The sequence below is a fragment of the Heteronotia binoei genome, chromosome 6 (assembly GCF_032191835.1).
Source record: "Heteronotia binoei isolate CCM8104 ecotype False Entrance Well chromosome 6, APGP_CSIRO_Hbin_v1, whole genome shotgun sequence".
NCBI lineage: Eukaryota > Metazoa > Chordata > Lepidosauria > Squamata > Gekkonidae > Heteronotia > Heteronotia binoei.
This window is the reverse complement of record NC_083228.1, coordinates 140,084,173-140,110,910: the sequence shown is the minus strand read 5'-3', so window position 1 is coordinate 140,110,910 and position 26,738 is coordinate 140,084,173. Positions and strand designations below refer to the sequence as shown.

The window sequence follows — 26,738 nt, the reverse complement described above, 5'->3', positions numbered from 1 at the left end:
ACGGCGGCCCTCCCTCTGTGTGAACCCTGCTGTATTCCTGGGGCCATTCCGGATTCTGGAAGTTCAGCTAGCTCAAGGCAAAAGCATAAGAAAAGGATTGGGGGTTGAGTGTGGAGTCAAGGCTACTATCAGTGTGGCTACAATACATGGGTTTGGGCCGGGGTTCAGGTTCCTCCTCAGCCAGGACTCACTGGGTGGCCTTGCATTGTTCCGTAAACCTTTGGAACTCACTGCCGCTGTATTCAGTTCCGTTGTTTATAAACAATATTTCTGGAACATTGCCAAATTATTTTTCACGCAATAGAGTTTGGTAAACACAGTGGATACCTGGTAAATATTTGGCAAAAAAATACAATGTATCTGATTCTTTTAAGAAATTGTCGTTTAAAGATACAGTTCATCAGAAGTACATAAAGAATACAAAAAAAGTCCCAGTGCTCAGAATTCTCTTATATAGTCCACAATCCAGTACTTGAAATACTCTCTTTCATGGCATGGAAATGAATTCTCCTATTATTCCTTCTCCGAGAATTCATTTCCATGTCGTGAAAGAGAGAATTCCGAGTACTGGATTGTGGACTATATAAGAGAATTCTGAGCACTGGGACTTTTTTTGTATTCCTTATGTATTTTTGATGAACTGTATTGTTAAATGACAATTTCTTTAATAATAATAATAGTAATAATAATAGATTTTATCTATATCCCGCCCTCTCCGCCTAGGCAGGCTCAGGGCGGCTAACCACATGTCCATACAACAATTATACAAACTTTTAAAATCAGCATTAGTCTTAAAAACATTCTGGTTTAAAATTGACAATAAATTAGCAATAGGCATTCCTGGTGCCATTCCATCCGTTGGCATGATGGCGAAAGTCCCTGAAGCGAATCCATCAATCATCAGTCATTCAATCAGCAATCCGCAAAGGCCATCCTAAAAAGGATCGTCTTGCAGGCCCTGCGGAATTGGTCGAGGCTCCGCAGGGCCCGCACCTCTTCCGGGAGCTGGTTCCATAGGTGTGGAGCTACGATAGAGAAGGCCTGTGTGCGGGTGTTCTGCCGTTTCGCCTCCTTTGGCCTGGGGATAGCCAGCTTGTTCTTCCCCGCTGACCTCAGTGCTCTCTGGGGCTCGTATGGGGAAAGACGGTCCCTCAGGTAGGCAGGTCCTAAAGAATCTGGTGCCTGCTACTTGGATACATTGCATTTTTTTTTTTTTGCCAAATTATTTTTCCCAGCAGCAATGCAGGCTTTAAATTTGTCAAACGCTTGATCTTTGCTTTTAATGAAGTACACAAAGACATATCTCCACACCTCTGCATTTTAACTCGGATTTCCCAGCACCTCGGGACATCTGTGTCTCAGCACAGCCTCCCTCCAAGTGTGGTTGTGGAAATCACATTCGAATCAAGATTCTTTGGGGGTTTTTTTTTTTAGGACGGGGGTGCTCGTACACGTGCTTCGTTCCGTCCACACGTTCAGCCGGCTGGGACCACAAAGCGCTGGAGTTTTCAGTGCACGGAACCTGCTTTTAAGAGGACTGAATTAACACCAGTCTGTTTTTAAAAAACCGAACAGCTAATGTCAATGCCCCGAGATGACTGCTAAAAACTTTTATTGGAAGCATCGCTTATTTGTTTCTTAACCGTCTTACACCTTGTTTACCCTTATAAAATGCCGGAGGTGTACTGCATCGTCCGGAGGTCCCCTAGCCTTTTATGAGCGTGAAGCTAATGCTGTTTTTAATTGCTGTTAATTTTGCTAGCCACATAATTTTTTTAACGGCAGGATGTGCTTACTTCTGTTGATAACGATGGCAGTCAGTTATCCCGACAGGGAGCCAACAAAGCCATATCTGTGACAGAATGCAACGATAAGGAGCTTTTGCATTTTGGACAGGAAGCAACGTGGAGAAAGCCCTGGTCTCTGTGCCTTGTTGTTGGAGATCCAGAGGAACTGGTTGTCCCCTGTGTGAGACAGGATGCTGGAGTAGATGGACCCTCAGTGGTCTGATCCAGCAGGGCTCTTCTGATGTTCTTATGAAGGGCTCGGCCTCTCTGCCCTATTTTTGGCCCTTTAGAAGAACTGAATGTCAGCTGTGTGAGACAGGATGCTGGACTAGGTGGACCACTGGTCTGATTCAGCAGGGCTCTTCTGATGTTCTTGTGAAGGGCTTGGCCTCTATGCCCTGTTGTTGGCCCTCCAGAGGAACTGATTGTCCGCTGTGTGAGACAGGATGCTGGACTAGGTGGACCACTGGTCTGATTCAGCAGGGCTCTTCTGATGTTCTTGTGAAGGGCTCGGCCTCTATGCCCTGTTGTTGGCCCTCCAGAGGAACTGACTTGCCACTATGTGAGACGGGATGATGGACTGGATGGACCACTGATCTGATCCATCAGGGGTTTTCTAATGTTCTCACTGCCACTGGATATGGTGATGGCCGCCATCTTGGAAAGCTTTAAAGAGGGAAATGGACAAATTCCTAGAGAATGGAGCTGTCAGCGGCTACTAGTCATGTGGGTTATCTTCTCCCTCCAGTACCTTTGGTCCATCAAGGTCAGTGTTGTCTACTCAGACTGGTAACAGATCTCCGGAGTCTCAGCCAATGTTCTCTCTAAGCTGCAGAGTTCTGTGAGCAAAAATTCTACTTTCTGAGCTCCTGGCATTAAAGTTGTGAGCTTCTGCATACATTAGTGTGTTCTGGAATTCATCCTTCCTGAGCTAAGTCAAAAATATGTGAGCTGGAGGCCAAAAAACTGTGAGCTAGCTCATGCTAACTTACTTTAGAGGGAACACTGGTCTCAGCTAGGGGTCTTCCACGTCACCTAGAGCCAGTTTGGTGTAGTGTTTAAATGCGTGGACTCTTTATCTGGGAGAACCGAGTTTGATTCCTCTCTCCTCCTCTTGCACCTGCTGGAATGGCCTTGGGTCAGCCATAGCTCTGGCAGAGGTTGTCCTTGAAAGGGCAGCTTCTGGAAGAGCCCTCTCAGCCCCACCCACCTCACAGGGTGTCTGTTGTGGGGGGGTGGAAGATATAGGAGATTGTAAGCCGCTCCGAGTCTCTGATTCAGAGAGAGGGGCGGGGTATAAATCTGCAGTCCTCTTTTCCTCCTCCTCCTTCAGTGGGGACCCCGGAGATTAAACCTGGGACCTTCTGCATGCCAAGCAGTCGCTCAGCTTCTGAACGAAGTCCCCTCCCCAGCAGCTTGAAACCTCCCTGGAGGCATCTGGTCAGCCACCGCGTGAACAGAACGTAGGACTCGACGGGCCTTTGGCTTGACTCAGCATGGCTCTGCTTGAGCTCTTATGCTCACGTTGACGTGCCCAGACGTGAGAAGGCCTCCCGGATGTTGCTGAGGATGCTTTGCACGCAGCCAGGTCCAGCTTCGTAGACAAGAAGAAGAAGAAGAAGAAGATATTGGATTTATATCCCGCCCTCCACTCCGAAGAGTCTCAGAGCGGCTCACAATCTCCTTTCCCTTCCTCCCCCACAACAGACACCCTGTGAGGTGGGTGGGGCTGGAGAGGGCTCTCACAGCAGCTGCCCTTTCAAGGACCACCTCTGCCAGAGCTATGGCTGACCCAAGGCCATTCCAGCAGCTGCAAGTGGAGGAGTGGGGAATCAAACCCGGTTCTCCCAGATAAGAGTCCGCACACTTAACCACTACACCAAACCGGCTCTCCAAACAAGCCGTCACTTAGAGAGGTGTATGTGTGTTGGCCGCTCCTGAGCTGCCTCAGCGGCAGGCGGACGTTGAATTCCAGCAGGGACAGCAAATCCGGGTGGGGTGGCAGGCTGACCCCGCACCCTGGTGGCTCGCCATTCCCTCTCGCGCTCTAGTAGCTCCGTGAGAACTGCTTCCCAGCTAAACGTCGGGCACGCCATTTGCGTCTTGTCCCGTCCAGCCTGCCCCTTGTCATTCAACGTAGCCATATCACACCGACTTCCATCATCGGCGCCCCTGAAAGCACCCGCTCTTTTCAAGCAGCTAACCTCCCAGTGCTGGGCTTTCCGTCAGGCATGGCCTGCCTCACGTAGTAGATGGGTGAATTATGGGCTGTCTCCCATTGTCAACATGCCTCCCTGGCTGCTGGAATAACACAGCCGGCAGCCTTTGTGTCGAGAGGACGGGCCTTATCGTACCCCGTTGCCCTTCTGACCTTCCAGCCCACCCCGGCCCTGCTGATTCATAGGGAAAGTGATTTCTTCCACGCCGGGCAGCTGCAGCCAGCCCTTCTGTCCTGAGCACTGCCAGCCAATTAGAGGGGATTTATGAGCCAGAATCCGGTGCCAAGCCGCGAAGGCGACGAAACGTTTTAAGAGCTCACCCGGGAAGGTGCGAGGAAAGGAAACGTTTGCCCTTCGAACGTTACAGGGACTCCAGTTCCTGTAAAAATCAAAAAAGCTGTTTGGGGACCAGTTTGTTAGAGACGGCAGCGGCATCCACATAACCAAGAGCTAAGTAGGAGTCCGGTATCACCTTCGAGAGCCAGTTTGGTGTGGTGGTGAAGCGTGCGGACTCTTATCTGGGAGAACCGGGTTTGATTCCCCCACTCCTCCACTTGCAGTTGCTGGAATGGCCTTGGGTCAGCCAGAGCTCTCTTATCTAGGAGAACAGGGTTTGATTCCCCACTCCTCCACTTGCACCTGCTGGAATGGCCTTGGGTCAGCCAGAGCTCTCTTATCTGGGAGAACCAGGTTTGATTCCCCTACTCCTCCACTTGCAGCTGCTGGAATGGCTTTGGGTCAGCCAGAGCTCTCTTATCTAGGAGAACAGGGTTTGATTCCCCACTCCTCCACTTGCAGTTGCTGGAATGGCCTTGGGTCAGCCAGAGCTCTCTTATCTGGGAGGACCGGGTTTGATTCCCCACTCCTCCCCTTGCAGCTGCTGGAATGGCCTTGGGTCAGCCATAGCTCTCTTATCTGGAAGAACCAGGTTTGATTCCCCACTCCTCCACTTGCAGTTGCTGGAATGGCCTTGGGTCAGCCAGAGCTCTCTTATCTGGGAGGACCAGGTTTGATTCCCCACTCCTCCACTTGCAGCTGCTGGAATGGCCTTGGGTCAGCCAGAGCTCTCTTATCTGGGAGAACCGGGTTTGATTCCCCACTCCTCCGCTTGCAGCTGCTGGAATGGCCTTGGGTCAGCCATAGCTCTGGCAGAGGTTGTCCTTGAAAGGGCAACTGCTGTGAGAGCCCTCTCAGCCCCACCCACCTTACAGGGTGTCTGTCTTCTGAGAGCCAGTTTGGTGTAGTGGTTACGTGTGCAGACTCTCGTCTGGGAGAACCAGGTTTGATTCCCCACTCCTCCACTTGCAGCTGCTAGAATGGCCTTGGATCAGCCATGGCTCTCATAGGAGTTGTCCTTAAAAGGGCAGCTGCTGAAAGAGCTCTCTCAGCCCCATGCACCTCACAGGGTGTCTTTTTGGGGGGGGGGGGAGGTAAAGGAGATTGTGACCACTCTGAGACTCTTGAGATTCAGAGTATAGGGCGGAATATAAATCCAATATCTTCTTCGTCTTCTTTAAGACCAACAAAGTTTTATTCAGAATGAAAGCTTTTGCATGCATGCACACTTCTTCTGATGAGGGAATGGGGTACAGTGAGCGGAACTTAGATATTCCTGGTGGGTAGTGGTTCAGTCCAAGTTCTCTGCTCACGACCTGAGTTCGATCCTGGCGGAAGCAGGGCTCACGTAGCCGGCTCCAGGTTGACTCAGCCTTCCATCCTTCCGAGGTTGGTAAAATAAGTACCCAGCTTGCTGGGGGGAAAGTGTAGACGACTGGGGAAGGCAATGGCAAACCACCCCGTCAAAAGTCTGCCATGAAAACGTCATTATGTGACATCATCCCAGAGTCAGAAACGACTGATGCTTGCACAGGGGTCTACCTTTACATTTTTAGTGGTTAGAAGAAGATGATGATATCGGATTTATATCCTGCCCTCCACTCCAAAGAGTCTCAGAGCGGCTCACAATCTCCTTTCCCTTCCTCCCCCACAACAGACACCCTGTGAGGTAGATGAAGATATTGGATTTATATCCCGCCCTCCACTCCAAAGAGTCTCAGAGCGGCTCACAATCTCCTTTCCCTTCCTCCCCCACAACAGACACCCTGTGAGGTAGATGAAGATATTGGATTTATATGCCACCCTCCACTCCGAAGAGTCTCAGAGCGGCTCACAATCTCCTTTCCCTTCCTCCCCCACAACAGACACCCTGTGAGGTAGATGAAGATATTGGATTTATATCCCGCCCTCCACTCCAAAGAGTCTCAGAGCGGCTCACAATCTCCTTTCCCTTCCTCCCCCACAACAGACACCCTGTGAGGTAGATGAAGATATTGGATTTATATCCCACCCTCCACTCTGAAGAGTCTCAGAGCGGCTCACAATCTCTTTTACCTTCCTCCCCCACAACAGACACCCTGTGAGGTAGATGAAGATATAGGATTTATATCCGGCCCTCAACTCCAAAGAGTCTCAGAGCGGCTCACAATCTCCTTTCCCTTCCTCCCCCACAACAGACACCCTGTGAGGTAGATGAAGATATTGGATTTATATCCCACCCTCCACTCTGAAGAGTCTCAGAGCGGCTCACAATCTCCTTTACTTTCCGCCCCCACAACAGTCACCCTGTGAGTTGGGTGAGGTTGAGAGGGCTCTCACAGCAGCTGCCCTTTCAAGGACAACCTCTCCCAGAGCTATGGCTGACCCAAGGCCATTCCAGCAGCTGCAAGTGGAGGAGTGGGGAATCAAGCCCGGTTCTCCCAGATAAGGTTCTGCACACTTAAGCACTACACCAAACTGGCTCTCAGAAGATCCCTGTAAGCTCTTGGAGGATTGGCTACATCAGGGAGGTGTAGCCTAATATGCAGAGGAGTGCCTGCTACAAAAAAGGCTTTGATCTAGTCCAACCCCCACTTATGGAAGGAAGGAAGGAAGGAAGGAAGGAAGGAAGGAAGGAAGGAAGGAAGGAAGGAAGGAAGGAAGGAAGGAAGGAAGGAAGGAAGGAAGGAAAGATGAGAAGAGGTGGAAAGAAAACATTTAAATTTAAATGCATTCTCCAAGCTGCTGGCTGGCTGGCTTGGCTTGGCGAAGCAATTTAAAGAGACAAATGCCTTCTCCAAGCCAGCCTATGGGGCAGCGGGGGCTTCAAGAGCCGCACAATATGTGTGAAAGAATCACATGTGGCTCCTGAGCTGCAGTTTGGCAAACCCCCCCCCCCCCGCCCCAGGTCTAAGGTCTTTTACTACTACAGAAGCCAGGCTCTTGAAAGGGGAACTTCCCTTTGTTAAGGAAGTATTATTCATTATTAATATTTCCTGTTAAGGACACCGCAGTTAGCTTCACAATTTGTACTGATGTCTAAAAATGCTGCACGGATATTAGGGTTGATGCTTAACTGAAGCAAAGGGCGGTCAGTAATTTCCAGGCTTAACAGCCAAGTGCTTGCACTGTTGCTGCCTTCAAGAATAACTGGCAAAGATCCTGCTGTTTGGTGTCGTGGTGAAGTGTGCGGACTCTTATCTGGGAGAACCGGGTTTGATTCCCCCCTTCTCCACTTGCAGCTGCTGGCATGGCCTGGGGTCAGCCATAGCTCTGGCAGAGGTTGTCCTTGAAAGGGCAGCTGCTGGGAGAGCCCTCTCAGCCCCACCCACCTCACAGGGTGTCTCTTGTGGGGGAGGAAGATAAAGGAGATTGTGAGCTGCTCTGAGACTCTTTGGAGCGGAGGGCGGGATATAAATCCAATATCTTCATCTACCTCACAGGGTGTCTGTTGTGGGGGAGGAAGGGAAAGGAGATGGTGAGCCGCTCTGAGACTCTCCGGAATGGAGGGCGGGATATAAATCCAATATCTTCATCTACCTCACAGGGTGTCTGTTGTGGGGGAGGAAGGTAAAGGAGATTGTGAGCTGCTCTGAGACTCTTCGGAGTGGAGGGCGGGATATAAATCCAATATCTTCATCTACCTCACAGGGTGTCTGTTGTGGGGGAGGAAGATAAAGGAGATTGTGAGCCGTTCTGAGACTCTTCGGAGTGGAGGGCGGGATATAAATCCAATATCTTCATCTACCTCACTGGGTGTCTGTTGTGGGGGAGGAAGGTAAAGGAGATTGTGAGCTGCTCTGAGACTCTTCGGAGTGGAGGGCGGGATATAAATCCAATATCTTCATCTACCCCACAGGGTGTCTGTGGTGGGGGAGGAAGATAAAGGAGATTGTGAGCCGTTCTGAGACTCTTCGAAGTGGAGGGCGGGATATAAATCCAATATCTTCATCTACCTCACAGGGTGTCTGTTGTGGGGGGAGAAGATAGAGGAGATTGAGCCACTCTGAGTCTCTGATTCAGGGAGAAGGGTGGGGTATAAATCTGCCCCCACCTCACAGGGTGTCTGTTGTCAGGGGAGAAGATAAAGGAGATTGTAAGCTTCTCTGAGTCTCTGATTCAGGGAGAAGGGCGGGGTATAAATCTGCAATGGTTCTTCTTCTTCTGTCTGAGCAGTATGACCTCGTGAAGGGGTCCCTAACCCTTTCTAGCTGGTGGGCACTTTTGGGATTCTGACCCAGCGTGGTGGGCGCAGCCGCAAAATGGCCACCACGAGAGGCAGAGCTGGCCACAAAATGGCCGCCTCAGGCTTACCTTCCGTTACACAGTGAAGCTCCTTGGACTGTGGCGGCAGCTGCTGCCAAGGTAACGTTTTTAAAAGCCTACACAGCCAATCAAATCTCCAGCGGCCAATCAGAAGCCTTGCTGGGGAAAAGCCTTACCTGGCCCTGCCCACTTTCTAAAAAAAAAAATTGGTCAGTGTCAGGAAAGGTGTTGGCAGGTGCCTTGATGACCCCTGACCTCGTGGATAGCATAACCCTTGCATGCCCGCAACGTTTGCGTGGTGACCTTAGACTAGCCACTCTCTCCTGGGATGTTTGTGAGATTCAAATATCACTCTGAGCCAGGCGTGGCCAAACTGTGGCTTGGGAGCCACGTATGGCTCTTTCACATATATTATGTGACTCCCGCTGCCCTGTCAACCAGCTTGGAGAAGGCATTTGTCCCTTTAAATCACTTTTGTAAGCCAAGCCCCCAAAGTGGCTTGCAGAACACATTTAAAATTAAAGTGGCTTTCTTTTCACCTCTCCCTCTCTCCTCCCTCCCCCTCATCTATTTTCCTTCCTTCCCTCCCTCCCTCCCAGCTCTCAAACATCTGATGTTCGTGTCTTGTGGCTCTCAAACATCTGATGTTCGTGTCTTGTGGCTCTCAAACATCTGACACTTATTCTATGTGGTTCTCACATGAAGAAAGTTTGGGCATCCCTGCTCTGAGCTCTACTGAGGGAGGGCAGAGTACCGGCATAGTCCAGAGGTGAGTTATAATTACGCAGCAGCCTTTGCACTCATTTAGTCTGCCTGCTTCTGTTTGCTCAGCACCTCCCTTTTCCGCTCTCCGCCACCGTTTGTTTGGAGGCGACAGCTGTCGGTGTTCCGCCTTGCGGGTCCTTTATCGCCTCGGGAAAGGTCGAGTCAATCTGGGAAACGGCGTGAAGACATCGTAAATGTTCGTTTATCCACCTGGCGTTGCTTATTGAGCCGTGCCGGCAAACGAGCGTTAGATGTGTCCGAGCTGGGTTCGAATCCCCGCTCGGTTTTGATGAGGCCTGGGGCTGGTTGATTGGCCTTGTCGTACCTCACAGGGCTGAAACGGAACAAGGCCACTTGTGCCGGCCTCAGGACCTTTGAGGAAGGGAGTAATCCTCTTTTGGTGGACTGTTTTGCTTCGCTGAGCCTGATAGAATGCCCCGCCCCCCCCCCCAAGGTCTCCACTGACCACTAGGCTTGCCAATCCCCAGGTCCCCGCGGGAGATCTTCTGCTTTCGCAGACCGCTTCCCGCCCCCAGTCAGCTGGCCGGCGGGGGGAAGCCCCGCCCCCAGAGGATCATACGACTTTCCCCCTCCGGAGGCTTCAGTCTCCGATTGGAAAGGCTTCCTCTTGGGATGGTGTGTCTGTGTTACTTTGAAGAAGTTGGCAGCAACTCATGAGTAGAGAGTAGGGTTGCCAAGTCCAATTCAAGAAATATCTGGGGACTTTGGGGGTGGAGCCAGGAGACATTGAAGCGGAGCCAATAGCAAGGGTGTGACAAGCATCATTGAACTTCAAGGGAGTTCTGGTTCACATTTAAAGGGACTGCACATCTTTTTAAATGCCTTCCTTCCATAGGAAATAATGGATAGGGGCACCTTCTTTTGGGGCTCATAGAATTGGACCCCCTGGTCCAATCTTTTTGAAACTTAGGAGTTATTTTGGGAAGAGGTACTGGATGCTATACTGAAAATCTGGTGCCTCTATCTCAAAAAACAGCCCCCCCCAGAGCCCCTGATACCCGCGGATCAATTCCCCATCATTCCCTATGGGAATTGTTCATGGTGGTGCATGATGGCTGTGGGGGTGGGGTTTCCCCCGCCGACCAGCTGGCTGGGGGAGGGGGGAAGCCTGTAAAACCGGGGGATCCCCCTCTGGGACCTGGGGATTGGGAAGCCTAGTAGAGAGGCCAATCCCCTGCTTCAGAGTTGCCAAAAACGGGGTGGGGGGGAGGGTGGAGGAGAGACTCATGGAGGAGAGGTAGGGTTGCCAGTCCCCAGGTGGGGGCAGGGGATCCCCCGATTTGGAGCCCCCCCCCGCTTCAGAGTCATCAGAAAGCGGGGGGAGGGGAGGGAAATGTCTGCTGGGAACCCTAGGGAGACTTATTCGCATAGGAAATAATGGAGAATTGATCCATCGGTATCTGGGGCTCTGCAGGGGGGCTGTTTTATGAGGTAGAGGCACCAAATTTGCACTATAGCATCTGGTGCCTCTCCCCAAAATACCCTCAAAGTTTCAAAAAGATTGGACCAGGGGGTCCAATTCTATGAGCCCCAAAAGGAGGTGCCCCTATCCTTCATTATTTCCAGTGGAAGGAAGGCATTTAAAAAATGTGTGGTCCCTTTAAATGTGATGGCCAGAACTCCCTTTGGAGTTCACATTTGCTTGTCACACCTTTGCTCCTGGCTCCACCCCTAAAGTCCCTAGATATTTCTTGAACTGGACTTGGCAACCCAAAGGATAAGCCTAAGGATAAGCCTTTCAGAGGCAGTAAATGTCTGGATCCTAGTGGTTGGAGGAAGCTGCAGCTTTGGCTGGAGTTCCAGAGGACCTGGTTGGCCCCTGTGTGAGAGAAGATGCTGGACTATATGAACTCTCACTGGTCTGATCCAGCAGGGCTATTCTTATGAAGGCCTCGTCCCCCATGCCCTGTTGTTGGCCCTCTGGAGGAACTGGTTGGCCTCTGTGTGAGAGAGGATGCTAGAAAAGATGGACCCCTGTTCTGATCCACTGTTTTTAAGAGGGCCTCCAGAGGAACTGGCTGGCCACTGTGTGAGACAGGATATTGGACTAGATGGATCACTGGCCTGATCAAACAGTGCTCTTCTGATGTTCTTATGAAGGCCTCAGCCTCTCCACCCTGTTGTTGGCCCTCCAGAGGAACTGGCTGGCCACTGTGTGAGATGGGATGCTGGACTGGAAGGACCCCTGGTCTGATCCAGCAGGACTCTTCTGATATTCTTATGAAGGCCTCGACCTCTCTGCCCTGTTGTTAACCCTCCAGGGGAACTGGTTGGCCACTGTGTGAGACAGAATGCTGGACTAGATAGACCCTCACTGGTCTGATCCAGCAGAGCTCTTTTGGTGTTCTTCTCAGTTGAAGGCCTTGGCCTCTCTGCCCTGTTGTTGGCCTTCCTGAAGAACTGGTTGACCACTGTGTGAGACAGGATGCTGGACTAGGTGGACCACTGGTCTGATCCAACAGGGCTCTTCTGATGTTCTTATGAAGGCCTCAGCTTCTCTGCCCTGTTGCTGGCCCTCCAGAGGAACTGGCTGGCCACTCTGTGAGATGAGATGGTGAACTAGATGGACCGCTGGTCTGATCCAGCAGGGCTCTTATGTTTTTATGAAGGCCTCAGCCTCTATGCCATGTTACTGGCCATTGTCACCAGAGGCTCTTGTTGGTTTCAGTCTTTATTGTATATACTGTGATATAGTTCCAGATTGACTGTGGCTGTTGATGGTGGAGACTCTGAGGACGATCATAGAAATCATGCTTTGTATTCCTGACAGCATGTCAGATTGCTGGTGGTCTCTGGATGATCCTACAAAGAACAGAAAAGAGTTTTTACTCCAAGTGTATTTATGAACTTGGAATTGTTGTTTTAGTGCACCAGAAAGTCTTGGAGTTGCAAGTTAATGGAATGAAACATTTTTGAAAGTGCATTCGGAAAGGAAAAGTCCCCTGTGCAAGCACCAGTTGTTTCCAACTCTGGGGTGACGTTGCTTTCACAATGTTTTCACGGCAGACACTTTAGGGGGTGGTTTGCCATTGCCTTCCCCAGTCTTTTACACTTTCCCCCCAGCAAGCTGGCTACTCATTTTACCGACCTTGGAAGGATGGAAGGCTGAGTCAACCTTGGGCTAGCTACCTGAATCCAGCTTCCGCCGGAATTGAACTCAGGTCGTGAGCAGAGAGTTCAGACCACAGTACTTTTACTAATTAAGAAGAAGAAGATATTGGATTTATATCCCGCCCTCCACTCTGAAGAGTCTCAGAGCGGCTCACAATCTCCTTTACCTTCCTCCCCCACAACAGACACCCTGTGAGGTAGATGAAGATATTGGATTTATATCCCGCCCTCCACTCCGAAGAGTCTCAGAGCGGCTCACAATCTCCTTTCCCTTCCTCCCCCACAACAGACACCCTGTGAGGTAGATGAAGATATTGGATTTATATCCCGCCCTCCACTCCGAAGAGTCTCAGAGCGGCTCACAATCTCCTTTCTCTTCTTCCCCCACAACAGACACCCTGTGAAGTAGATGAAGATATTGGATTTATATCCCGCCCTCCACTCCGAAGAGTCTCAGAGCGGCTCACAATCTCCTTTCCCTTCCTCCCCCACACCAGACACCCTGTGAGGTAGATGAAGATATTGGATTTATATCCCGCCCTCCATTCCAAAGAGTCTCAGAGCAGCTCACAATCTCCTTTACCTTCCTCCCCCACAACAGACACCCTGTGAGGTGGATGGGGCTGAGAGAGCTCTCCCAGCAGCTGCCCTTTCAAGGACAACCTCTGCCAGAGCTATGGCTGACCCAAGGCCATTCCAGCAGGTGCAAGTGGAGGAGTGGGGAATCAAACCCGGTTCTCCCAGATAAAAGTCCGCACACTTAACCACTACACCAAACTGGCTCTCCTAATGCAATTAATGTGTGTATAACTTAGTAATGGTTGAGAGGTAAAACTTTTCCACTGTTGGCGAAGTGCTCAAGTTAGGAGAACTTTGGATAAAATAACAGTTCATATAGATCAGTTTCTCATGGTGATTTTGTATGCTGGTTTGCAAGACACCGTGGTGCTGTTATTTATTTGTCTTTTGTTTTTTAAACTTGTGATCCTTTTTCTCCCCGCAGGTGATCCCCATGCTTCCAAGACTCCTCTGCGAAGAGTTATGCAGCCTCAACCCCATGGCTGACCGGCTCACTTTCTCCGTCATCTGGAAACTGACTCCCGAAGGAAAGGTAAGGCCAGCTGGCGTCCTCGGGCCATGTTTATTGGCCGCTGCCAATAAAATACAGTTAAAACATTTTATGGTGCTGTTCAAGTACAGTGTAGGCAGGATCTTCCTTTTCGAACGGTGATCCCATAATGGTCGTAATTCCTCAGTGGCGTAGGGTGGCAGTCCTCTCCTGGTTTAGGTGCCAAAGTCCTGTCGAAATAGTTCAGTTTTGCAGGCCCTGCGGATTTGGGAGAGATCCCATGGGGCCCTTATGGCCTCCAGGAGGGCATTCCACATTTCTGGTGCCACTACTGAGAAGGCCCTGGCCCGTGTAGAACACAGCCTGGCCTCCCTTGGTCCGGGGATAGGCAATAGATGCTGTGTCCCTGAACGCAGTGCTCTCTGGGGAACGTTTTGACTCCAGTGACACCTTTAAGACGAACAAAAGTTTATTCAAGGTAAGTGCAGGCACGCTTCCTCAGATACATGGAAATGGACATTGACATATACATACACACACAAACACACACACAGATTGTTAACTTCCATTTCTGTGTATCTGAGGAAACGTTCCTGCTCACGGAAGCTCATACCTTGGATAAACTTTGGTTGTTCTTAAAGGTACCACTGGATTCAAGCCACGCAAGCGTGAAAGATGTCACATTGGGGTGCTGCAGTGCGGATGCTGCGCTTTTGTGCCCAGTGGGCAGAAAGGTGGCCCAGGCTGTGAAGGTTGGCCGGTGGCCCAGGGCTACACGCTGTCTCTCAGCTTAACTTGATCACCATCTTCCGGTACTTGAAGGGCTGTCATCTAGAGGATGGTGCAGAATTGTTTTTTGAGGCCCCAGAAGGCAGGACCAGAACCAGCAGTTTCGGGCTTGACATTAGGAAGAACGTCCTGACTGTTAGGGTGGTTCCTCAGTGGAACAGGCTCCCTCCTGGGAGGTGGGGGGCTCTCCTTCCTTGGAGGTTTTTCAACAGAGGCTGGATGGCCATCTGACAGCAATGAAGAGCTTGTGAATTTAGGGAGAGGTGTTTGTGAGTTTAGAGCAGTTCCTCAGTGGAACAGGCTTCCTCCTTGGGAGGTGGTGGGCTCTCCTTCCTTGGAGGTTTTTCAACAGAGGCTGGATGGCCATCTGACAGCAATGAAGAGCTTGTGAATTTAGGGGGAGGTGTTTCTGAGTTTAGAGTGGTTCCTCAGTGGAACAGGCTTCCTCCTTGGGAGGTGGTGGGCTCTCCTTCCTTGGAGGTTTTTCAACAGAGGCTAGGTGGCCATCTGACAGCAATGAAGGTCCTGTGAATTTAGGGGGAGGGGTTTGTGAGTTTAGAGCGGTTCCTCAGTGGAATAGGCTCCCTCCTGGGAGGTGGTGGGCTCTCCTTCCTTGGAGGTTTTTCAACAGAGGCTAGGTGGCCATCTGACAGCAATGAAGATCCTGTGAATTTAGGGGGAGGTGTTTGTGAGTTTAGAGCGGTTCCTCAGTGGAACAGGCTTCCTCCCCGGGAGGTGGTGGGCTCTCCTTCCTTGGAGGTTTTTAAACAGAGGCTGGATGGCCATCTGACAGCAATGAGGATCCTGTGAATTTGTGGGGGTGGGGTGATATTTGTGAGTTTCCTGCATTGTGCAGGGGGTTGGACTAGATCAGTGGTCCTCGACCTTTTTGGCACCAGAGACCAGTTTTGTGGAAGACAATTTTTCCACGGACCGGGGGGCAGGACGATGGTTTTGGGATGATACAGCTGTGCACTTTATTTCTAAAGTGTTTGGTGTTGTGGTGAAGTGTGCGGACTCTTATCTGGGAGAACCAGGTTTGATTCCCCACTCCTCCACTTGCAGCTTCTGGAATGGCCTTGGGTCAGCCATAGCTCTGGCAGAGGTTGTCCTCAAAAGGGCAGCTTCTGGGAGAACTCTCCGAGCCCCACCCACCTCACAGGGTGTCTGCTGTGGGGGCGGAAGGGAAAGGAGATTGTGAGCTGCTTTGCGACTCTGAAATTCGGAGTGGAGGGTAGGATATAAAGCCAGTGTCATCTTCTTATTATTACTACATTTTAATATATAATGAAATAATTATACAACTCACGGCCCGGTTGCTGACAGGCCACGAACCGGTACTAGTCCACAGACTGGGGGTTGGAGACCCCTAGACTAGATAGGGTTGCCAAGTCCAATTCAAGAAATATCTGGGGACTTTGGGGGTGGAGCCAGGAGACTTTGGGGGTGGGGCCAGGAGACATTGGGGGCGGAGCCAGGAACAAGGGTGTGACAAGCATAATTGAACTCCAAGAGAGTTCTGGCCATCACATGTAAAGGGATAGCACGCCTTTTTAAATGTCTTCCTTCTATAGGAAATAATGAAGGATAGGGGCACCTTCTTTTGGGGCTCATAGATTTGGTCCCCCTGGTCCAATCATTTTGAAACTTGGGGGGTACTTTGGGGAGAGGCACTAGATACTATACTGAAAATTTGGTGCCTCTACCTCAAAAAACATCTCCCCCAGAGCCCCCGAAACCTTCAGATCAATTCCCCGTAGTACCCTATGAGAATCGATCTCCACATAGAGAATAATGAAGTGCTCAGCAGACGTTTCCCTCCCCCACCACCACCACCCCGTTTCTGGCGAGTCTGAAGCAGGGGATTGGCCTCTCTACTCACGAGTTGCTGCCAACTTCTTCACAGCAACGCAGACACACCATCCCAAGAGGAAGCCTTTCAATTGGAGACTGAAGCCTCCGGAGGTGGAAAGGCACATGGTCCTCTGGGGGCGGGGCTTCCCCCCCCCCACCGGCCAGCTGACTGGGGGCAGGAAGAAGCCTGGAAAAGCAGAAGAACTCCCTCTGGGACCTGGGGATTAGGAAGCCTAGGACTACATGACCCTGGAGGTCCCTTCCAACTCTGAGATTCTATTAGAAGGGTGGGGAGGCATTTGTATGGGGGAGTATAAGCATTATACCCTCACAGTCCTTTCCCTTGGCTTTCTCATCTTCCTCAAGAGCCACGGGCCATCTCTTACCTTTGCCCCTGATGTTACAGATCCTCGACGAATGGTTTGGGCGGTCGGTGATTCGTTCGTGTGCCAAGCTCAGCTACGGCCATGCCCAGAGCATGATTGAGAACCCCGAGAAAGTGTTTACGGCAGAGGAGCTCCCTCCTGTGTCTCCCCAGCATTCAATCAACGGAATCCACCGGGCGGTCCTGAACCTCCACCGGATCGCCAAGCAGTTACGCAAGCAGCGCTTTGTCGACGGCGCTCTCCGCTTGGATCAGGTGGGTCAACTCTTTGGGCAGGGGTGACTGGCTTCTGTGGAGCTCCGTGACGATCATATTTATTCAGCCCCTTTCAGATAGTTGTACTCAAAAGTGGCTTCGGTGTGGAGAATAAATCACAAAAAAATACACCATGAATAAGGTTGAAAAATCGCACAATACTATGTTGCAAATTTTGGAGAGTAAATCACAAAAAATTACAGCACGAGTAAAGTTGAAAAATTACCCAATACTATGTTGCAAATTTTGGAGAGTAAATCACAAAAAATTAGACCACGAGTAAGGTTGAAAAATCACCCAATACTATGTTGCAAATTTTGGAGAGTAAATCACAAAAAATTAGACCATGAGTAAGGTTGAAAAATCACCCAATACTATGTTGCAAATTTTGGAGAGTAAATCACAAAAAATTAGACCCCGAGTAAGGTTGAAAAATCACCCAATACTATGTTGAAAATTTTGGAGAATAAATCACAAAAAATTAGACCACGAGTAAGGTTGAAAAATCACCCAATGCTATGTTGCAAATTTTGGAGAATAAATCACAAAAATTTAGACCACGAGTAAGGTTGAAAAATCACCCAATACTATGTTGCAAATTTTGGAGAATAAATCACAAAAAATTACACCACTAATAAGGTTGAAAAAAATCTCCCAATGTTGCAAGTTTTGGAGAGTAAATCACAAAAAATTAGACCATGACTAAGGTTGAAAAATCACCCAATACTATGTTGCAAATTTTGGAGAGTAAATCACAAAAAAATTTACACCACGAGTAAGGTTGGAAAAAATCACCCAATACTATGTTGCAAGTTTTGGAGAGTAATAAATTGTAAGAATGTGTAATCATAGACAACAAACAATATAAGAAGAAGACGACATTGAATTTATATTCCGCGCTCCACTCAGAGTCTCAGAGCGGCTCACAATCTCCTTTACCTTCCTCCCCCACAACAAACACCCTGTGAGGTGGGGGCAGATTTATACCCCGCCCTTCTCCCTGAATCAGAGACTCAGAGCGGCTTACAATCTCCTATATCTTCTCCCCCCACAACAGACACCCTGTGAGGTGGGGGCAGATTTATACCCCACCCTTCTCCCTGAATCAGAGACTCAGAGCGGCTTACAATCTCCTCTATCTTCTCCCTCCACAACAGACACCCTGCGAGGTGGGGGCAGATTTATACCCCACCCTTCTCCCTGAATCAGAGACTCAGAGCGGCTCACAATCTTCTCTATCTTCTCCCTTCACAACAGACACCCTGCGAGGTGGGGGCAGATTTATACCCCGCCCTTCTCCCTGAATCAGAGACTCAGCGCGGCTTACAATCTCCTCTAGAGAGCCAGTTTGGTGTAGTGGTTAAGTACGTGGACTCTTATCTGGGAGAACCGGGTTTGATTCCCCACTCCTCCACCTGCACCTGCTGGAATGGCCTTGAGTTAGCCATAGCTCTGGCAGAGGTTGTCCTTGAAAGGGCAGCTGCTGTGAGAGCCCTCTTAGCTCCACCCACCTCACAGGGTGTCTGTTGTGGGGGGAGAAGATATAGGAGATTGTAAGCCGCTCTGAGTCTCTGATTCAGAGAGAAGGGCGGGGTATAAATCTGCAGTCTTCTTCTTCTATCTTCTCCCCCCACAACAGACACCCTGTGAGGTGGATGGGGCTGAGAGGGCTCTCCCAGCAGCTGCCCTTTCAAGGACAACCTCTGCCAGAGCTATGGCTGACCCAAGGCCATCCCAGCAGCTGCAAGTGCAGGAGTGGGGAATCAAACCCGGTTCTCCCAGATAAGAGTCCGCGCACTTTACTACTGCACCAAACTGGCTCTACAAGCAGGCTAACAATTTTTTTACATCTTCCTATAATGGTCAAACTTGACTGATAACACTCAGTGGCAAGGACATATTCACACGATTGCATTTCCATTCTTCAGAAACTTCTCTCAGATTTCTAAATGCAGCAGCAGCAGCTTGCAAGTTACCCTTGGTAACTTGTAGAGATTTGTTAGTTACATCAATCAGCTCTGGAACTGAAGAAGAGAGTTATATGAACATATGAAGCTGCCTTATACTGAATCAGACCTTTGGTCCATCAAAGTCAGTATTGTCTTCTCAGACTGGCAGCGGCTCTCCAGGGTCTCAAGCTGAGGTTTTTCACACCTATTTGCCTGGACCCTTTTTGGAGATGCCAGGGATTGAACCTGGGACCTTCTGCTTCCCAAGCATTTGCTCTACCACTGAGCCACCGTCCCTCCCCTAACGTTGGAAACGGATTAGTTGGAAACGGATTAGCAGGATCGATCTTCTGTAGTCCGTCCAGCTGAACTTGTATTGCAACCTTGTGTGCTCGTAATATCTATATTGTTTGTTATATACAATATAACAAACCCCTGCTCCTTGCCTAGAAAAAAAACCTTCCAGGATCCCTGGCCAAAGTGGCCTGGAGAGAAATTGCTTCTGGACTCCGAAGGGGCAACCAGCATTTTCCTGGGCATGTAAGGAAGGAAGGAATTATCAGCAGGGGGTCAAATAAATCCAGTTTAACAGGGATAAATGTAAAGTTCTGCATTTAGGTATGAAAAATCCAGTGAATGGTTATAGGATGAGGGAGACTTGCCTTAGCAGAAGTATGTGCGAAAAGGATCTGGGGGTCTTAGTGGATCATACGCTGAACATGAGTCAACGGTGTGATGTGGCGGCTAAAAAGGCAAATGCAATTTTGGGCTGTATCAACAGAAGTATAGTGTCCAGATCACGTGAAGTGATGGTATCGCTTTACTCTGCTCTGGTAAGGCCTCATCTGGAGTCTTGTGTTCAGTTTTGGGCACCACATTTTAAGAAGGATGTAGACTAGTTGGAATGGGTCCAGATGAGGGTGACGAAGATGGTGAGGGGTCTGGAGACCAAGTCCTATGAGGAAAGGTTGAAGGAGCTGGGCATGATTAGCCTGGAAAGGAGGCGGCTGAGAGGTGATACGATCACCATATTCAAGTACTTGAAGGGCTATCCTATAGAGGATGGAGTGGAATTGTTTTCTGTGGCCCCGGAAGGTAGGACCAGAACCAATGGGTTGAAATGAAATCAAAAGAGTTTCCAGCTCAGCATTAGAAAGAACTTCCTGACCGTTAGAGTGATTCCTCAGTGGAACAGGCTTCCTCAGGAGGTGGTGGGCTCTGCTTCCTTGGAGGTTTTTCAACAGAGGCTAGATGGCCCTCTGACAGCAATGAAGATCCGGTGAATGTAGGGGGAAGTGTTTGTGAGTTTCCTGCATTGTGCAGGGGGTTGGACTAGATGACCCTGGAGGTCCCTTCCAACTCTATGATTCTATGAAATGAGCCACTGCTGTAGGTATTTTTGTTATTTTATAATATGCACAAATCCAACATGACACTGCATTAAACCAAAAACAAATACACATTTGCTACGAAGAAGATACAAAGATGGGATGACATACCTTAGAAAAATAGCAAGTCCCAATAATAAGCCTTATTAGGAACCACGTTTTGCTGCATCAAATATGATATTGCTGGAAACCACACTGCTGTAAATTTTTCTTGATAATTTTGTAAGTTAGGCACGAGATGACAACTAGTGATTTTGCAATGAACAAAACATTCCCACACCTTATGTTGCCAGGATGTTAAAGAAGGTGAGCTTTTATCTCCCCATTTAGAAGCAATTAAAAGAGCCCCGTGGCGCAGAGTGGTAAAGCTGCAGTACTGCAGTCAGAGCCCTCTGCTCACGACCTGAGTTCGATTCCAGTGGAAGCTGGGTTCAGGTAACCGGCTCAGGTTGAATCAGCATTCCATCCTTCCGAGGTCGGTAAAATGAGTCCCCAGCTTGCTGGGGGGGAAGTGTAGATGACTGGGGAAGGCAATGGCAAACCACCCTGTAAAAAGTGTGCTGTAAAAACGCTGTGAAAGCAACGTCACCCCAGAGTCGAAAACGACTGGTGCTTGCACAGGGGACCTTTTCTTTTCCTTTTCCTTAGAAGCAATTACAATTACAATTAGCAATGACTAGTAGCGAGTTGTAATCAAAATATTTCTGCTTTTGTTTCCAAAGCCCACTGGTAGCATAGATAACAAGAGGATTTTTGGCCTGACAGTAACCTTGACTCCCGTTATCGTATAAATATGCTGTATAATCAACTGCCAAAATGGATATATGTGAGGACAATACAACCAGCAGTGCATATAGTCCTCCAACTGACCACATCCCTTCCAACATTTTGCACTCACGGCAGTCCAAAAATGGTGTAATCTGCAAGAAGACATTGGAAGAAGACGACATTGGATTTATATTCCGCCCTCCACTCAACAGTCTCAGAGCAGCTCACAATCTCCTATATCTCGCTCCCCTACAACACACACCCTGTGAGGTAGATGAAGATATTGGATTTATATCCCACCCTCCATTCCGAAGAGTCTCAGAGTGGCTCACAACCTCCTTTCCCTCCCTCCCCCACAACAGATACCCTGTTAGGTAGATGAAGATATTGCATTTATATCCCGCCCTCCACTCCGAAGAGTCTCAGAGCGGCTCACAACCTCCTTTCCCTTCCTCCCCCACAACAGACACCCTGTGAGGTAGATGAAGATATTGGATTTATATCCCGCCCTCCACTCCGAAGAGGATCAGAGCAGCTCACAATCTCCTTTCCCTTCCTCCCCCACAACAGACAACCTGTGAGGTAGATGAAGATATTGGATTTGTATCCCGCCCTCCACTCCGAAGAGTCTCAGAGCGGCTCACAATCTCCTCTCCCTTCCCCCCCCCCCACAACAGACACCCTGTGAGGTAGATGAAGATATTGGATTTATATCCCGCCCTCCACTCCGAAGAGTCTCAGAGCGGCTCACAATCTCCTTTACCTTCCTCCCCCACAACAGACACCCTGTGAGGTGGGTGGGGCTGGAGAGGGCTCTCCCAGCAGCTGCCCTTTCAAGGACAACCTCTGCCAGAGCTATGGCTGACCCAAGGCCATGCTAGCAGGTGCAAGTGGAGGAGTGGGGAATCAAACCCGGTTCTCCCAGATAAGAGTCCGCACACTTCACCACTACACCAAACTGGCTCTCAAGGAGTAAGATACCGTTGATGCAACACTTTAAAAGAATTAAAACAAACATCGAACACATTAGACTTAAGCCCATGTGAATTATAAATTGAGTGCTAATCCTCCTCTTGAATATTCCACTTACAAACATCCTGCCAAAATAATTGAGTTTGTATAGCTGAGACATAACTGAAATCAGAATTTTATAAATGCTCAAGATAAGAAGGCCGGGGCATGGTGTGTGTGTGGGGGGGGGGGAGGGTGTACCACAAGTTCAGGCTGCACGGAAGGTGTTCTGCTAAACAGTCCTTCCAGTTTGGGACAGCTCAGTCCCCTTCCATTCCATGCCTTTTAGGACCCGGTCGGTACATGAAGAACCTCTCTGCTCTCTTGGCCATGCTGATCGGGCAGCTCAAGTTTTCCCAGAGGCCGTTTGTCAGACTGGCAAGCGGAGCCAAGTGCCATCATCAATCTCTGGGAACATTTCCAGTCATGGTGGGAGGGATTGTGATAGCCTAGCAAAGCAAGCTCTTCCTCCCCCCCCCCTTCCTCCACATGGGAGGGGCCTCAGCCAATGGAGAAAATAGAGGTTTTGCTCTGTAGTTCCTGTGTGATTGAGCAAGACTGGCAAAGCAAGCTGCTACACAGAAGAGAGCAAGAGAGAGGGAGGAGGAAGCAAATGACAGCCAGTTGCTGGGGAGCCTAATTTGGCCCCTGGGGCAGATGTTTGCCACCCCTGGAGAGAAAGAGAGAGAGAGAGAGATTTTTACCCTAATTTTTAAAGACTCACACCCTTCCAGGATGTCCTTGGCCATGCTTTCTTGATCGTAAACATTGTTCTTGCTTTGTTCCCCTGTGATTGTAACACTTTGCTCCTTTTCCTTCTTGTTCGTCTCAGTAGACCTCAGAGGGTTTTGGTTTTTTTCCTTGTAGAGTTATTTGACCTGGGCGGCCCAGGCTGGCCCGACCTCATAAGAAACTCAGAAGCGAATCAAAATGGGCCCTGGTTTGTATTTGGACAGGAGACCAGAGTTGCAACACAAAGTCAGGGAGCGTCCAACCATCTCCTCCTCCTCCAGCCAGTTTGGTGTAGCGGTGAAGTGCGCGGACTCTTCTCTGGGAGAACCGGATTCGATTCCCCACTCCTCCACTTGCAGCTGCTGGAATGGCCTTGGGTCAGGAATAGCCATCTCAGAGGTTGTCCTTGAAAGGGCAGCTTCTGGGAGACTTCTCTCAGCCCCGCCCACCTCACAGGGTGTCTGTTGCGGGGGGAGAAGATAATGGAGATTTCGAGCTGCTCTGAGATTCAGAGCGAATGGCAGGGTGTAAATCCAATAGAGAGAGCCAGTTTGGTGTGGGAGAACCGGGTTTCATCCCCCACTCCTCCACTTGCGCCTGCAGGAATGGCCTTGGGTTAGCCATAGCTGTTGCTAAAGTTGTCCTTGAAAGGGCAGCTGCTGGGAGAGCCCTCTCAACCCCGCCCACCTCAGAGGGTGTCTGTTGTGGGGGGAGAAGATCTAGAAGATTGTGAGCCACTCTGAGTCAGAGAGAAGGGCGGGGTATAAATCTGCAATTCTTCTTCTTCTAGAGCCTTCTCAACCCCACCCACCTCAGAGGGTTTCTGTTGTGGGGGGAGAAGATATAGGAGATTGTGAGCCACTCTGAGTCTCTGATTCAGGGAGAAGGGTGGGGTATAAATCTGCCCCCGCCTCACAGGGTGTCTGTTGTGGGGCGGGGGGGAGAAGATATAGGAGATTGTGAGCCACAAGGGTGGGGTATAAATCTGCAGTCGTCTTCTTCTTCTGGAAAGTTGCCTCTGGATTCAACTCCAGAAAAGACCAGCATTGCAACTTATGTGCAGGGCTTTTTTTTTGTAGCGGGAGCTCTTTGCATATTAGGCCACGCCCCCTGATATAGCCAATCCTCCGAGAGCTCACAGGGCTCTTCGTACAGGGCCTACCGTAAGCTCCAGGAGGATTGGCCGCATCAGGGGAGTGTGGCCTTAATAAGTAAAGGAGTTCCTGCTCCAAAAAGAGCCCTGCTTATGGGCCTGACTTCCCGTTTCACCCTGAGCGGGTCGAGAAGCCCCAAACGGTAGAGGGGATAAAAGGCATGTGGGAGAGAGGGGCGACGGCCTAGTGATTTCCTCCCCAGCCCTGGCGCTTTTCCCAGGCAGAGAGTCTTCTTCTACCCCTGTCCTCCCCCCCCCCCCCGCAGCCCAGGGGTTTCCAGTGCTGCCGCGTCCACTGTGGCAGAGTCCCCGGGCCTCTCCCGTTGTCTTCCTTTGGTTATGGCCCTGAAGTGCCTGAAAAGCACTTGCTGCCAACTTGTCTGAAGTGCCTGAAAAGCACTTGCTGCCGAGATTGATTGCACGACGAACTCTTTCTTCGGCCGTCGGGATCCCGCTCTGGAAAGCCATAAAGCAGACAAAGAGCCCATACAGAGGGGAGAAAGAAGGATGGCCCCGGAAGCATGCCTGTGAGTTTTCCGAGCCGCCGCTTTCGCCTTGGAGATGAGGGAGGGAGGATGTGCTACCCAAAGGGGTAGTCTCCTAATATTTGGGGGGGGGGATGTTTAGGGGGCCTTACAGGTGGGCCTCCTCTTCTGAGCAGATGAAGGAGAAGAAGACGATTGTGGATTTATACCCCGCCCTTCTCTCTGAATCAGAGACTCACAATCTCCTATATCTTCTCCCCCCACAACAGACACCCTGTGAGGTGGGGGCAGATTCATACCCCGCCCTTCTCCCTGAATCAGAGACTCAGAGCGGCTCACAATCTCCTCTGTCTTCTCCCCCCACAACAGACACCCTGTGAGGTGGGGGGCAGATTTATACCCCGCCCTTCTCCCTGGATCAGAGATTCAGAGCGGTTCACAATCTCCTCTGTCTTCTCCCCCCACAACAGACACCCTGTGAGGTGGGGGGCAGATTCATACCCCGCCCTTCTCCCTGGATCAGAGATTCAGAGCGGCTCACAATCTCCTCTGTCTTCTCCCCCCACAACAGACACCCTGTGAGGTGGGGGCAGATTTATACCCGGCCCTTCTCCCTGAATCAGAGACTCAGAGCGGCTCACAATCTCCTTTCCCTTCTTTCCCCACAACAGACACCCTGTGAGGTGGGTGGGGCTGAGAGGGCTCTCCCAGCAGCTGCCCTTTCAAGGACAACCTCTGCCAGAGCTAGACCCAAGGCCATTCCAGCAGGTTCAAGTGGAGGAAGAAGACATTGGGTTTATATTCTGCCCTCCACCCTGAATCTCAGAGTCTCAGAGTGGCTCACAATTTCCTTTATCTTCCTCCCCCACAACAGACACCCTGTGAGGTTTTGGGACTGAGAGGGCTCTCACAGCAGCTGCCCTTCGAAGGACAGCCTCTGCCAGAGCTATGGCTGACCCAAGGCCATTCCAGCAGCTGTAAGTGTTGGAGCGGGGAATCAAACCCGGTTCTCCCAGATAAGAGTCCATGCACTTAACCACGATACCAAACTTCCTCTCAGTGGAAGGGGTGTTGTTGCAAAGAAAGGGAGTCATGATGCAAAGTTAAAAAGTGGGATGTAAAAACCAGTTCTTCTTCTTGAGAGCCAGTTTGGTTTTATCTGGGAGAACCAAGTTTGATTCCCCCACTCCTCCACTTGCAGCTGCTGGAATGGCCTTGGGTCAGCCATAGCTCTTGTTGGAGTTGTCCTTGAAAGGGCAGCTGATGGGAGAGCTCTCTCAGCCCCACCCACCTCACAGGGTGTCTGTTGGGGTGGGGGGAGAAGATATAGGAGATTGTAAGCCGCGCTGAGTCTCTGATTCAGAGAGAAGGCCAGGGCATAAATCTGCAATTTTCTTTTTCTTCTTCTCCCAGGTAAGAGTCCGCACACTTAACCACTACACCAAACTCGTTTGCAACCGACTCAGAGATTTGGATGGGCAACTTTTCAGCACTGGATCTGTTCTGGGTCCCTACTTTTGCTCTCCGTCTGAAATTTACAGGGTGTGTTCTTGGAGATTCCGAAGCGCCCCTTTCTTAGGAGGGCTCCTTTTAAAAGCAACAAAATGCAGCAGCTGAGCTCTCCACGCTCCGTAGGCCTGTAGCATTCTTCCAAAGCAGAAGAGCAGCAAACTGTCTCCCGAATGGGCCCCCGGTGGAAAGTGGAGCCGAGAACGGAGCTGCTTGGTAGATTTCATTAAATGAGGAAGCCAGGCCAGATTGCTTTCGAGGGAATCTCCCCTCCTCATCCGTGCGATAATTTGCAGTGCCGAAATTGCGTTAGCTCTGCAGTTTGGGCCGCAAGTTAGTTTCCCCTTGTGCAGCAAGAATAGAAGTGTTTATTTGGGGCAAGGTTGCCAAACTCCAGGAGGGACCTGGAGATCTCCTGGTATTACAACTGCTCTCTGAACTACAGAGATCAGTTCTCTTGGAGAAATTGGCTGCTCTGGAGGGTGAGTTCTTTGGCATTATATCCTGCTGTGGTCCTCTCTAGGCTGTACTCCACAATCTCCAGGAATTTCCCAAGACAGAGTTAGCAGCATCAGTGGCTATTAGCCACAGCGTCTTGTTAGAACTCTCTGTCTGGGGCAAGTGATGCTCTGTATTCTTGGTGCTTGGGAGGGGGTGGGGGGCACAGTGGAAGGGCTTCTAGTGCCCTGGTCCCACTGATGGACCTCCTGATGGCACCTGGGTTTTTTGGCCACTGTGTGACACAGAGTGTTGGACTGGATGGGCCATTGGCCTGATCCAACATGGCTTCTCTTATGTCTGGGGCAGTGATGCTCTGTATTCTTGGTGCTTGGCGGGGCAACAGTGTGAGGGCTTCCAGTGTCCTGGCTCCACTGATGGACCTCTTGATGGCACCTGGTTTTTTTGG

General features: G+C 50.2%; 1 protein-coding gene across 1 annotated transcript in view; it reads left to right on the top strand.

The window, feature by feature from the left end:
* DIS3L2 (DIS3 like 3'-5' exoribonuclease 2) overlaps window positions 1-26,738 on the top strand; it is a 419,389-nt gene that overhangs the window by 280,882 nt on the left and 111,769 nt on the right. Inside the window, 2 exon segments of the mRNA XM_060242825.1 lie at window positions 13,488-13,595; window positions 16,603-16,836. Of these exon segments, the coding sequence (XP_060098808.1) occupies window positions 13,488-13,595; window positions 16,603-16,836 (342 nt within the window).